This window comes from Camelus bactrianus, chromosome 5 (genome assembly GCF_048773025.1).
Source record: "Camelus bactrianus isolate YW-2024 breed Bactrian camel chromosome 5, ASM4877302v1, whole genome shotgun sequence".
Lineage (NCBI taxonomy): Eukaryota > Metazoa > Chordata > Mammalia > Artiodactyla > Camelidae > Camelus > Camelus bactrianus.
Window position 1 is genome coordinate 66,157,125 of NC_133543.1, and position 13,802 is coordinate 66,170,926.

General features: G+C 34.7%; 1 protein-coding gene across 3 annotated transcripts in view; it reads right to left on the bottom strand.

The window, feature by feature from the left end:
* Positions 1-345: 345 nt before the first annotated feature.
* The window catches only part of COL5A2 (collagen type V alpha 2 chain), a 288,171-nt gene continuing 274,714 nt past the window's right edge, over positions 346-13,802 (bottom strand). For all 3 annotated transcript variants that reach the window (XM_045520436.2, XM_074364020.1, XM_010960025.3), the window contains 9 exons: positions 13,255-13,362; positions 12,679-12,732; positions 10,501-10,608; positions 10,038-10,091; positions 8,926-9,033; positions 6,740-7,031; positions 4,955-5,142; positions 2,728-2,967; positions 346-2,040 (listed from right to left, as the gene is read on the bottom strand). In XM_045520436.2, coding sequence (XP_045376392.2) covers positions 1,894-2,040; positions 2,728-2,967; positions 4,955-5,142; positions 6,740-7,031; positions 8,926-9,033; positions 10,038-10,091; positions 10,501-10,608; positions 12,679-12,732; positions 13,255-13,362 — 1,299 coding nt within the window. In that variant the 3' untranslated portion in view covers positions 346-1,893. The remainder of the gene's footprint in view (positions 2,041-2,727; positions 2,968-4,954; positions 5,143-6,739; positions 7,032-8,925; positions 9,034-10,037; positions 10,092-10,500; positions 10,609-12,678; positions 12,733-13,254; positions 13,363-13,802) is intronic.

Here is a 13,802-nt window from a genome sequence, read left to right on the forward strand (position 1 = left end):
CTGAAAACATTCAGGCTAAATTCATATGTGATACACTGAGACATAACATTTTATTATCACAGTTTATTCAGCCATGAAAAATCAGTTGCTTTTCTCTTTTTACCAATAGTTACTACCCTGAGATTTTTTTAAGGGCATAGACAGTGATCATTAGTGTCATGCTGCCTTTGTGAGTGATGTTACTAATTGATTTTCATGATAAGACAGTATCTACATGATGAAAGGTATTTGTTGTTTTGTCTTTTAAACACATGGCAAACAAAGAATACCACAACACCTTACTATTCATCACTGAAAATGAAACGGATCTAAGATGTTCAAAGGAATTCCACAAAACGAAAACCATTGACATGACAAAAGCGTGCATTTAATTCAATGCTTTGCAGAGATACATGACTAAAGTTGTGTGCATGGCTTGTCCTTTGGGATGGTCCCAGCTGTTTATTTTTAAGGAAAAAATAAAAATGGAGCCAACAAATGCAATTAAGGAAAAAAAAAATCCTTGAGACATAAGGGGACCTACATGTTCTAGTCTAAGAAACATGCAAGTATTACAAAACATTCCAGATACAGTATGACAGATGAACAGTGAAAAGGCACTGGAACAATGCTCCTTCTTTCCGAAGCGGGAAGTCTAACAGTTATGTTTTCACAAATGGTATCGATGAAACCATCTTTATTTTTAAGAATTTTTATAGAAGGAATTTTAGCACCATCATTAAAGGAATAATAATAATAATACATTTTAGCCCTGCCTATCTCCAGTCTTGGAATGATCACAGAAGCATAGCACCTTTTAGAATCTAACATATAAACAAGAATAGTAAGTCCATCCCAGCTTCCAGAGATGAGGTAGCTCATGCTAAGAAATATTGGGTCATTTTTCCTATGAGAGTTCAAAGGCCAGATGTTCTCATTCCAATCATCACATTTGATTAGAGTCAGCTCCACAACTCTGAGTTTCTAAATCTTTTTCTTCATTATAGGCTTCAGGAAGATGAGATTATACATGTGGAAGACTCTCAACTTTGGGTCCTGAATATATGTTTATAAAGTTCTATGGAAATTATTTTGCATTCAATGCTTCTTAAACAAGAAAGTGCGAATGTATTCAAAGGTATACTCCTTTAATTTCTATCTATATTGATAAATTGAGTCAAGAGGGAAAGGTAGCTTTAAATTTGAATGAGAAAAAAACCTAGATTTACCACACTTTACAAAAATTAAAGATCACTTTTTTTGTAGAAATTCCACTGAATATATATTATTTAAAAGTTCCATTTAAGACAATGAGAAACTGATTTTTTTATGGTTCTCTTTAAAGCCTCTCTGTGTTAGTCATACAATATCAAGACATGCATGTGGGTTTCAATCACAAGAATAAATATTTTGATTTCATTTCTAATTGATTATCTGGGAATGAGAGGTCACAACAGGGCACTACCTTCTATTTTTCAAACTGCAGCCATGTGAAATAAACATGTGTTGTGGTTTCACATACCCCACTCTTTAAGCTACTTGCCAGGAAGAAGAATTTTCTCATAAATACTAAGCAACTTTGTCATTATATTGAAATAAATTGAAGAAAACGGAGATTTATTTATTCAATCAGTTTACTTTTTTTTTTAAAGGTGGTCACTGTCATTGGTCATCTTAAACCTAAACTGCTGTATTGAAAAAATATTTTAAATCAATTAAAACTTGAGGATTGTAAGTAAAATAAATATTCTGAAGGATAAGGCCAGGCACTTAAGACCATATATACAATGCTGATGCAGAATCAGCCATTACTTCAAGAGTCTCAGGATCAGCTTCAAACAGTCAGAGTCTTGTGAACGGTGGTGGTCACTGGTGGCGGGGGTGGTGCTCATTGTCGGTGTATCTCGGCTTGCTTTACACAAAACAAACTGGCCCAATTTCAATGCCAAACTCTTGGTCTGTGCTGCCAACATCCACAGGGGCAAGATCTATGATGGGCAAGCGAGCCACATTCTGTGTTCTATATTCGAAGATGGTCTTGCCCACATTTCCATTTCGTTTCTGAAATTCAGTGGTGCAATGGGTTAACAGTAGATACAAATCATTCCAAAGAGGTTAGACAGCAACTTCCAAACCAGTTTTTATAACATAAAAGCAATGATTTTTAGAGCACTACTTAAAAGTAAGAGCACTGCTGACATGAGTGAGGTACTGGCGTCCCTCGCAGGCATTCCTCTCATGCTTTAAATAGAGGAAAAGCCCTTTGTTCTATTGGAGCTTCCCAAATGGTCACTAACTACATAAACTTATAAAAGGCTTTTTTGGGTTTCACAAGTGAAACCATAATTCATCATTAAATATTTTCCTTTTTTATATCTAGATATTCAAAGGGGAAGCATAACAATCACTAAAAAATATAAGGTATCTCAGACTGATTATATATTTTTAGAATCAAGGAATTTTAAGCATGGGACTGAGATTAAGTAAATTATGTAACTTGCAGAAGAACTAAGGTGAGTTTGCAGAACAGCTGTAGAGATCCAGTCCTTTCTTTCTGGTTTTATAGTAAAACCTCTACTATGCTTCATGTCCTAACCGTATTCAAGTTTATCCTAAGGAACAACTATAAACAAACTGCTGTTGCATTTATATACAGGGGGAAATTGCCCCCACTTCTGGTGCCATGTCTGTGTTTTTAACAAAACAAATTTTTATTCAACCAGATCAATATGGATCAAAAGTACTTACAGAACAAGTATCGTGAAGAACAATGTATCTGAATCTAATGTTTCCCTCTGCTTTGATGTCTAAGTCATTTGACCCTTTGAGAACCACAGCTTTCTTGAGGTTCTTAGCTTGATCATCCATGTATCCTACACTGTTTTTACAGATGTAAGTAATGTTCTGGGAGGCTTCTTTCGATAAAAGGCGCAAGAAGGTCATTTGGGTAATGGCTGCATTAGGTGATTGGTGGTCTCCATAAACAAACTAGAAAAACAAAGAGTCTTTGTTATAACAGTGTCTACTCCTCTTGAGTTCTCGTGGCTGGGCTAATAAAACTAACACAAGACAGATTAACAGGAGAAAAAGAAACAACTTTAATTCATGACACGAAGGTCTCAGAAATGGGACCCAGGAAGTGGCCAAAGCAGGAAGATTTTATACTTTTTCAGACAAAGAAACAATAAATTTGAGAGCTGACAGAACAAAGAAACTTAGGTTTGGGTGCTTAAGTAGTAAGGAATTTAAAGTTTGGGCTTGGGGAATAAATTAGTAAAAAAGTAGTAAGGTTTGTTTGTGTAGGCTTCTCAGCTCTGAATTCCCTATCTCTGGTGATAAGGCCGTCTTTCTACCTCCCAGTACAGGAAGGGCACCTTTCACATGGGAGATTTATTTTCTGCTTTCAGGAAGACAAAGAGGAGGGTCAAAGTGTCCTTGTTGCATCAACCATTTCTTAAGCCACTTTAATTTAAAAAATCAATATGGCATTGAAGCATATCTTGGGTGGCCATCCCTGGGTCCCAATATATGTAATACTGATGAGTTTCATAGCACTGTGTGTGTGTTGATCTCAGAAAAATTAATTTTGAAGAGTATTACTTTTATTCTTTCATATAATAATATATTCTACAAAAAAATCTTAAAATTTATATGAACATTCACAAGTTAGAACTTTTGTCTCCTTATTACCCCAAATAAGTGGTATGAAACCAAAGATAATTATAACTTATCAGAGAAAATTCAAGTGTTTTTAAATTTGCTTCTTTGTTTTGTTTTTAAAAATCTTGAATATCACTTTTTAGAAGAAGTTATATACTTGAGCACAGGCCTGGCTGTTTAATCATGTATCAAAAATACCTCATTGTTTTTATTGCTAATTATAATAAGAATAAGGACTTAACTATTGGTATAAAATCTTTTTTAACCCAACTGTTATATATTTGTAGGAAATATGAATTAGAAATTTTCCATCAGCTAACAAAAACAAATAATCAAAAATAGTTTCTTACAAGATGTTTCCTACTCATCTATGTCCAGCTTTATTTTCAATGCTCCTGTTTGAGCCTTCTACATGATATAACAACTAAATTACATTTCAATTAGGTATATTTAAGCTTTTAGGTTTCCTGTTCATTAAATAATGATAGATTCTAGTATATCCTGCACACACCCACAGTGTCCTCCTATCATGCTGATTATGAATATGAGTTCTGAGAAAAGTCAGGAGCAGAGTTGAGAAGAAAATTTGAGTTCAGCTGCCATAAGGAAATTTGGAATGAAATAGTCAGATAGCAACAGGAAGCGGCAAGGCTGGGTAAGAATCCAAATACTGGACTGTGAAGGAAACAGGGGGCTGGACTTAGAAAAATATTAATACAATTTACATAATTAGAAAAATATCTTAAGTTTAAGTAATACTACAAAGTTTACAAAGTGACTCAATTATTAAAAATACCATTATAGTAATTATCTAATATTTACCCACCACTAGCCAAATACTAGATAATATACAAATCAATTTATATAGACACCCTCACTTTAAAATGGCAAAACAGACACTCCAAAAGGTTAAGTGACTTCCCAAAGTCCCAAAGGCAGTAAGAGATCCAGGTCTGAGTCATCTAGGTCTGGATGCTAAGCATAATTCCTGTCTTTCAACTATGGCAAGATCCCCTCACTCCACGGTCAGTGTCACATGCACTAAAGGAGTTTACATGAAAAATAATTACTTTTGTGCATTCCATCAATGGGAAAAATAATTTAAAATGTCACATTCAAAATTTATGTTAATTTAACTCATAGTAACATTTATGCAAGAATATTACAATTTTAACTAATGAGAATATGTGACTGCAAAATTAACATGATAAAATAAACTTGGTCAAAAAATAACAGCATAGTCCTGAATAAATACTAAAATATAGTAAGTAATGACAAGCAATGAATACAATTTTAAGTAAGCATATGAAATTACCTGAGATCCTCTATTCATATCAAGACCATACCAAATAGGCTTATGGTCAGGAGACTTGCTGGCCCACCAGGTTTTACGTGGCACACTGGATGGGTTTGCCGAAATACATGTTTCTCCTGTTTCCATGTTGCAGTAAACTTTGATTGCATCTTCAGCAGATCCCTGGTTAGGATCAATCCAGTACTCACCTATTTTTCCAAAAGAAAAATATTTGCTAAATAAAAAGAATTTCAAACACGATTATGAGTCTCTAAGAGAATTAACAAGAGGGTTTAAAAATATGCACCCATTGATTAAAAACTCTTTTAAGAGAGAATCCCAGTTAAGGAAATACTCTGCACCTAGGGAAAAAAGTAACTGTCATGTATTTGGGTCCTTTATACATGCCAGGCCCGTTCTAAAGCACCTTGTCGAATGTACCCAAGGCTCAAAACATACATGTGAAAGAAATATCATTATAGCTATCTTATGGATGAGATAAACCATACCAAAAAGATAATCCATAGTGAGTAAGTGACTTTGCCAAAGTGAATGTGTTTGCATTAAATTTATAAAGCCAATATTTTAAAACGAATAATAATGGGATGTAATAAAATAATGTATTGTCAAAAATATGAATAAAGTAAGTAAATGAGTCAAACTGCAATTAGAATGCTATGAATTATCTCACTGGCTCTATTTAAAATTGATCTTCTCAAGGATAAGAGATTTTTGAAGCAGGCACTACCAAGTGAGTGCTTGGTGCTAGATATACAGTCAAATAAATACACACACACAAATATTTTTGTGCATATATCTCTATATACACATTTGTGTATATATATATATATAAAATGTACATATGTAAAATATACAAAATATCTATATATAATACATGTATATTTATATATGTATATATATAATTTATGTCACAGTATCATGTAAAATATGTATAAAATATATAATATATGTATCTATGTATAAAATATGTATTAAAACTGCATTTTAAATGAAATGAAGGCACATTTATTTGGCAGTGGGCTGTAGACTATAGAGTTGGTAATCAAATTGCCTATTCTGCAGAGATAACAACTTCAGCTATCCCTGTCAATGTCATTTCAACGTTAATTGAAATTCTTAAGTATTTCATAGCTCATTCCTATGGCCTAGGATCCCTCCCTCTTCTCCAGGTCTTTAAATTAGATTAAGCAAAATGATAGAATTTTGCAAACTTTATGCATGGTTTATGCAACTAGGGAAAAAGACTATTTAATTCCAAAATATTTTATAACATTACATAACATAATCCTGCAGCAGAGATTACTGAAGTGAGATTTTATAGAACATGAAACTACCTGAGAGGAATTCCACATTCGCATACATTTGGGAAATAATGTACACTTCACTCTCCTCTTGATGATCTAACTATGTATGTCAGCCTGTTAAATCCTTGAGAAATATTGAGGTAACTAAATACGTTTAACCTAACTTAAGCAAGTATTCTCTACATTTATGTATCACCACAAAATGCTCAATATTTTAAGACTTCTGGATGGAAAGGAACTCCCACAATGAAATTGGATCATTAATTGGATATGTCCCCTATTACAGCACATATCATTACATCCCATAATTTTTCTTATCATTGGCTGTCCCCACCACTAAACCATAAAGTCTGTGACTATTCACTGTTTTATCTCTTGTGTCTATCACTAAGTAGATAGTGAGTAAAATATACTGGAGTGCACTTGAAAATAACACGTCAGGAACAGTGGCTTTTGCTCAGATGGGCAGCTGCCTACTCACCGCTCTTCTTTGCAGAATGGCAAAGCTTTAGGTCATCACAGGTCCGGGCTGGGTGCTTTCTAGAGCCGTCAGGGCTGCGCATGGTTTCAATCTGACTACTGAGTGACTTCAGGGTAGCGTGGACCCCTGGATCAGTTTTGTTTTTGTCATCGGGAGCTGCCTGATCTTCAGTAAACTCCGGAAGGGGATCCGGCATGCTCTCATCATAATGCCCCATGATATCCCCAAGAGCAGCTGTCAGGTGGCCAGGGGGGCCGGGAGGGCCAGGTGGACCAGGCTCCCCAGGAGGACCCTAATTTAAAAAAAAATGGAAATACATTTAACACATTTTGAGGGTTTCATTTTTCCACTGAACGCAAAGGCCTTGATGGGACTTGGTGTAGAGGGAGTTACAATTTAACGCCCCAAATTGATGGTTCTGAGAGATCTGTGACTTAAGCTTTCCTTTTTTTTTTAACTAGATGGTTCTGGCCTGTGAACATGTAACATGCCAAGGATTATAAGTGATGCATTTTCAGGCAAGATATCTGCAAGTTGGCATCTGAAAAAAGTAAAAATCAAAGCACAAAGTATTCGCTTTGATGTTTACCCTTGAAGATGTAATAATTTTATCTTAAGAATATGTAGATATGTACATTCATTTCCAAACTATTTGGGGCAAGGTGCAACTAAAATGTAAAATGGAAATACTGGACAGAAGCTGAATGAGGAGATACAGAGGAGTTGCTGGTGCCAGTTCCATAAGACTACACATCGACACCAAGGAAATACACACAGGACACGCCCACAGGAGAATTCCCCCCATTTCCAAATTAGGGGAGAACCACAGGAAATCTTTTTATGTGCATCACTTAGTGTGTAGATCAAAATTCTCTGAACTAAACAAAACTGGAAGAAGTTGTCGTTATCCCTTTCATTATCAAAAAAATGGTGTTCTCATACTTTTTTTCTCCCAAACAAGAACCACTGGGAGTGAAAGGGAGATAAGCACAAAAAGCCCCAGAGGCTAGAAAAGTGGATCTTCTCTATTAAATTTCCTTCTGCATTTTCCCAAGGAAGAACTCAGCAACTTGAGAGAATCTGTCAACACCCTGATGGGATGTGTGGCCCACACCTCTCGTGGGGAGCACATCTTGGCAGTCAGAGGCTGGAGCTCTATTTCCGGCTCTGCCACTCGTTATACGGCTCTGGATAAGCTGCTTCAGCCTCTAGTGGGGGCACTTCCTCACCTTCAACAGACTGTTGGATCTGTTTTTTCCCTCACTAATTGATTCCATGCATTCCTTTATGCTAATCTCAGAGGTTTTCTTCTTTTCTATCAGGGACTACCAAACCACAAAATAAAGTCGATCAAGAACCACACAAGTCGGAGGAATTCTTCCAATTCTGCAGCTGTTCTCCATTTAAAGTCGGGAAATAAACAAACAGGAAATATTCCTCTTGACCATAGGAAAGATAAAGCTGTTCTTTCCATGTGATAATTAATAAATATTTGGTTTAATGGTATTTCCAATAAAGGGCAGAGACAGGATAAATAAGAAAAGGAAAATAAGACCAGAGAGGAAGAAACACCAGGGAGGGACACCTAGACTCACACACACACACACACACACGCACACACACGCACAGATGCACATACATACGTGCATGCAGGGCAGACAGATGAGAGTGTTTCCCAAAGTTTGGTTTCTGAGAAGCCAAAGTCTAAGTAAAGCAATTTATAGCTTTATATAATCCTCAAGCTGATACTATTGAAATTTTTATTAAAAGTTTTCATTGAAATCCTTTCTGAATATCATTTTCAGCAAACTTCAATTTCATACCCTTCACTTCTAGTATTTTCATGAAGGATTACACATCAAATCTCACTTTTAGTATATTGCCATTTAAAGCAAAGCAACATTTTCATAACTTTAATTACAATACAATCATAACATGCCACTGCTCTCGCTGATACCATGTGAAGTCAAGGCCTGTGTAGCTTCGACTCTGATTTTAAATACTCTGAATAATTTGTATTAAAATGTTTGAAATAGTTTCTTAAACACACAAGCTCTTACGTGATTTTTAGGCTTGTTTTCAGAGTTCCCTAAGTCTTTTGTCCATGCTGCACAGACACTCCTTAGATGGAAACCAAGCTATGGGAACCAACAGTGTCACTTGCACACAAATCTCTGTGATTTTACCTCAGGTCCTGCTTCTCCAACACTGCCCCGCACACCAGGAGGCCCGATGGGCCCAAGTGGCCCAGGATTCCCTTCTTTACCTGAAGGACCAACTGGGCCTGGAGGACCCTGCAAGAAACGAAGGCCATATTTTAGATTCTGTGAAGAAAACCTTTACAATGTCTTTCTCTGATCAAAGAACTATTTTTTTATCGAGCTAACACAATGATTGCTCAGAGTCATTTTCATAGTGACTAATAAATGGAGTTCTAGCACTTTCTACTATTTACTACTTTATCACACATAAATTCCATGCATGGCAAAAGACTAGTGTCAGTTAAAGACTTTAATGGACTAGTCATCTACTTTTATTGCTAGGAGCTGTTTCATCAAATTTCATGTATTGTAAACTTAATTAGAAATTCAATTAACTAGGAGTAAGAAGATGACAGAAGTTGGAGTGTTTGATATAAATTGAATTTGTGTGCTTATACCCCAGATTCCCATCACATCCTAGTAATTCTGATACTACTGGTCTCAATTTTATGTATGATTTGTTTGCACTGTATTGAGACATAGGAGAAATTCTTTCTAATCACTTTCCTAAATAATTACGTGTGTCAATTGTCTGATGGCATTAATGACCTACTGAAGGTAGCATTAATACTAACATCGAATTTCTAAAAGCTTCAAATATTGGTTTCATTTTGTGATTTGCTTCTTAATAAGCCATATGCCAACTACTTCTGAGGCACTATTATAATTAATTAAAGGAAAAAAATACATCCAGCTTCAAAATCTGTCTTCACTTCATGGTAAATCCTACTATATTATCTCAAAGAGTGTGATTTAACAGGAATTTTAATAAATACAGAGTAAGAAAATGAACTAGCAGATGAGTATACCCATCCTAGGTAAGAGATTTTCATGTGGTCTCATGAAGTAATATGTCATATTTCAGGATATTTCTACTTGAAGGTAAGTGCTGAATGGTTTGTCTCATATATTTGCTGCCAGTTTCAGAGAACCTGGGCCAACTCCAGCTTCAATACCATGAAAATGATACTTAAGCACTAACAGCACATCACAAGAGCATTATTTATACCTGCAATTTATTAAGTTTTGTTACTTACTCTTGGGCCAAATGGTCCAGGGATTCCAGCACTGCCTTGTTCACCATTTGGACCCTAAGTAGGAAAAAAAATTTAAAACGAGGCCAAAACATTTATAACCCATGTTTTACCATTCTCAGCTTTATTTTACAAATTTTAAGTCCTGTCATTGACCTTAGCAGCATAAACTACTTTCATAAAGTCATCAACCTCTACAAGTTAAGTATTGGTCTACAAGTTGACCCAATACTAAAGACAACTGTAGGAGTAATGGGGCATATATCCTTTTCTTTTATTTCTTTCCTACAAAATATAGTTGATATATGGGAAATTATATTGGGCAATTAGGTAATTAATTATTCATCAAGATATTCTTTGAAAACAATAAAAAAAAAAGTCCATCCATTTTATAGACAAATGTTCATGCCAAGATATCTGTGTATTTTCACATGGAGGGCAAATGATGCTGAAAGGAGTAACTTACAGGAGGTCCAGGAAGACCTTGAAGACCAGTGAAGCCTCTGTGACCCTTCTGACCTCGGTCACCTCGGTCTCCATGATCACCTTTGTCACCGCGAGGTCCTTGGGGTCCCTAGAAACAGAGTTGTAGCATGGATATTGTCTGTTGAGACTACAATTTGCTACAATTTTATTTTGCCCAATTGTATTTGCCATAATTTTGAATACTATATTTTATATCAATGAATATATTTACTTATCTATATAGTATTAGACCTAGGAATTTTTGGCTATTTTTCTCAAGGAATGAAGGTGATTACTAAAGGTATAAGATATATAATAATGCTTTTCTAAAGATTCATTTTTAAAAAATGTTTATCCTATATTCAGAATAAAATGAGGTATTTTTAAGTTTGATCTAGCCTATCTGAAATATTTTCCAGAGATTATATTTCACATATTTAGCTGATATTATTATGTAAAAATATTGCCACCATATACAGATTCTTTTAAATTAAAACATGAGTTATTTACTTATATTACTTCTAAGAAAAAAAAGTGTTTACTAAATTTGCATATGCAAGTAAACTAACCAGATATGACAGCTTGGACTATATTAAGAAACTGGCCATATTTGAAAGTTGCTAAGGGAGTAGATCTTAAAAGTTCTTACCACAAGAAAATAAAATTTGCAGCTATGTGGGATTATGGATGTTAATTAAACTTACTGCAGTAATCATTCCACAGTATATACCTACATCAAATCATTATGCTGTACACCTTAAACAAATACAGTGTTGTATGTCAGTTATAGCTCAATAAAACTGTGGGAAAAATAAGAAATTGGAAAAACTTGTTTGCGCAAATGAAAGAGGAATATCATCATCAAGGCACTCTCCACTACGGAAAACACAAAGAAACTCTCTGCTATCTTCATGTCTGTCGTATCTGTACTCACATCCATCAACCCTGACCCTGAGAAACCAAAGAAAAAGCAATACTTAACAATCTAACTGTGGGATAGGAGCTACATCAAGAGAGGAGGTGAAAATTATCTGATCAGTCTTATCAGTCTCAGGCTTCTTGTTTGTTTGTTTTTAAGTCTTGGGGAATAAAAGCAGTTCCAAGGAACTGGTGGTGGTTCACAGTAAACTGACAAGGAGCATAGGGTCACCTACTATAGGGGAAGCTTGTTTTGTCTTCAAAGTTTTCCTAAAAGAGAACTGAAACTCTATCAGCCTGAATTTGAAGAATGTAAGATATCATCAAATAGACTGGCTCTCAGGTTAATTTTTCCCTTATTAGTTTTTTGTTCTTATTTTGTTTAGTTCTTAATTTTTAGTTTGGATATCCTAATTGTCAAACAGTATGAGAATCTTTTTTATAATAAAAATAAGACTAGATCTCAGTAAGTCACATACTTTATATAACAATGTAAATTTAAATACTAAAATCAGTCTGACTATTTTTATAGTGTCAGAAAGGTTATTTTATTTTGGAGATGCCCCCAAGTTTCATAATTAAAAATAAACTAAACCAGAAAGCACGTATTTAAATTATTAACTAGAGTTCATTTAATCATGAAAAACAAATTGTAACTGTCAGAAAACCATTCACTTGACATGCTATGTAATAGTGAAATCTTCTAATTTAATAATAGGCCATAATTTAAGGCTTTAATTGTTCTTCATGAGCATAGATATTGATTTATATAATGGCTATGAAAGAAACATGACCTACTAGACTGCCCATAAGAGATGATTCGTTCATGATAAGATGTCAATATAATAATCCTCATTCTTGAAGCAACTGTAAATAGCCAAAAAAATTAGAACACGGACAGGGCAGTCTAATTGAAAATAAAACATAATATTTCAACTGCTTTTCAAGTTTACACAGAGCTTCCAAACCGATTTTCTCATGCAATTTCTAGAAAATCTCAGTGAATGGCTCCTATTATTTCGGAAGAAAATTGTGACTAAAAGTTTTAATTGATTGTTGAAATAATTCATGGTTAAATTCAGAACTCTATTAAAATTATAAAAACAAATACAAACTCCTGGGTATTATTTTAAAGTAATATTTTGTCTAAAGCTTGAGGAATTTGGTAATTTTCATGTATGAGTCTTAAGTTGTACTTCCTCTTTAAGAGTATATTGTATGTAAGAAGACATGTATTTCTTTAAAAAAACAGAGAACTTACAAGTAAGCCACGTTTCCCAGCTCGACCAGGTGGTCCTATAGGACCTCGAGAACCCTAGAAGAAATTTTCACAAAAGTTTAATGTAAAAATATATATGGATATATTATATAGATATAGAATTCAAGATTATGTGTTTGTAGTTGAATATTTATGTATGTGTATCTAAGTATGTATCTTATGGCTACTTAATTAAAATCAGGCTAACATTCCTAGGTATGAGGATATGAATCTAACCCCAATGACACATCTATAGTCAGTTTTATTAATGGACTTCATTGAATGATCACCTTAATTGATTACATAAACTGTTACTTGCTTAAATTTAATATGATGCATACTTACTACATTTCCATAAATCATGACATTTTTATACATTGGAAGTCAAAGCATCAGAATTCTTAAATACCTACTAGAAATCAAATTTTTAAGACTAAAAAAATTAATTTATAATTGACTATCATTCTTTGTTTAGCGTCCTTAATCAAGCACACATGTCATCGTGTGCATGCATGGATGTAGCTCATAATATAGCATATTGATGTTTATAACTGTCAGTGTGAAATTGACCCTCCTTACCGGATCTCCTCTTTGTCCTGCATCTCCTGGAGCACCAACAGGGCCAGGAGTTCCAGGGGCACCCTGAGAGCCTGGCAGACCCGCAGGCCCAGGGTCTCCACGATCGCCCTGACAAGAAAACATGATATTATCCTTTTAATGTTTATTCTACATGCTCATGCTATTCATGATTTTAAAAAACATACCTTCTTTAAATTTATTTTTATTATTGTACTTATATTTTACTTACATTTACTTACTAATAAATCAAATTGAAAAGAATAAGATTTTTCTCCCAATTTAATCCTTCCCCCCTCACTCTCACCCTGTTGTTCCCATAGGGTATAGGAGTATAGGAGTGGTAAGCTCCAAGGTTCAGCACGTTTCTTAGGTCAGTGAGTCTTCCAACTGGGGTATTCATACATTTGATATAAGCAAAGACTTTCCCAGAGTGTGAACACAGGGACAATTTTAAGGAAACCACATTCCAGATGTTCAACTTCACCTGTGTTCTTTCTGCTTTAGAACATTCTTCCCTACCTCGTCTTTAACCACCACCCTTCTCCCAT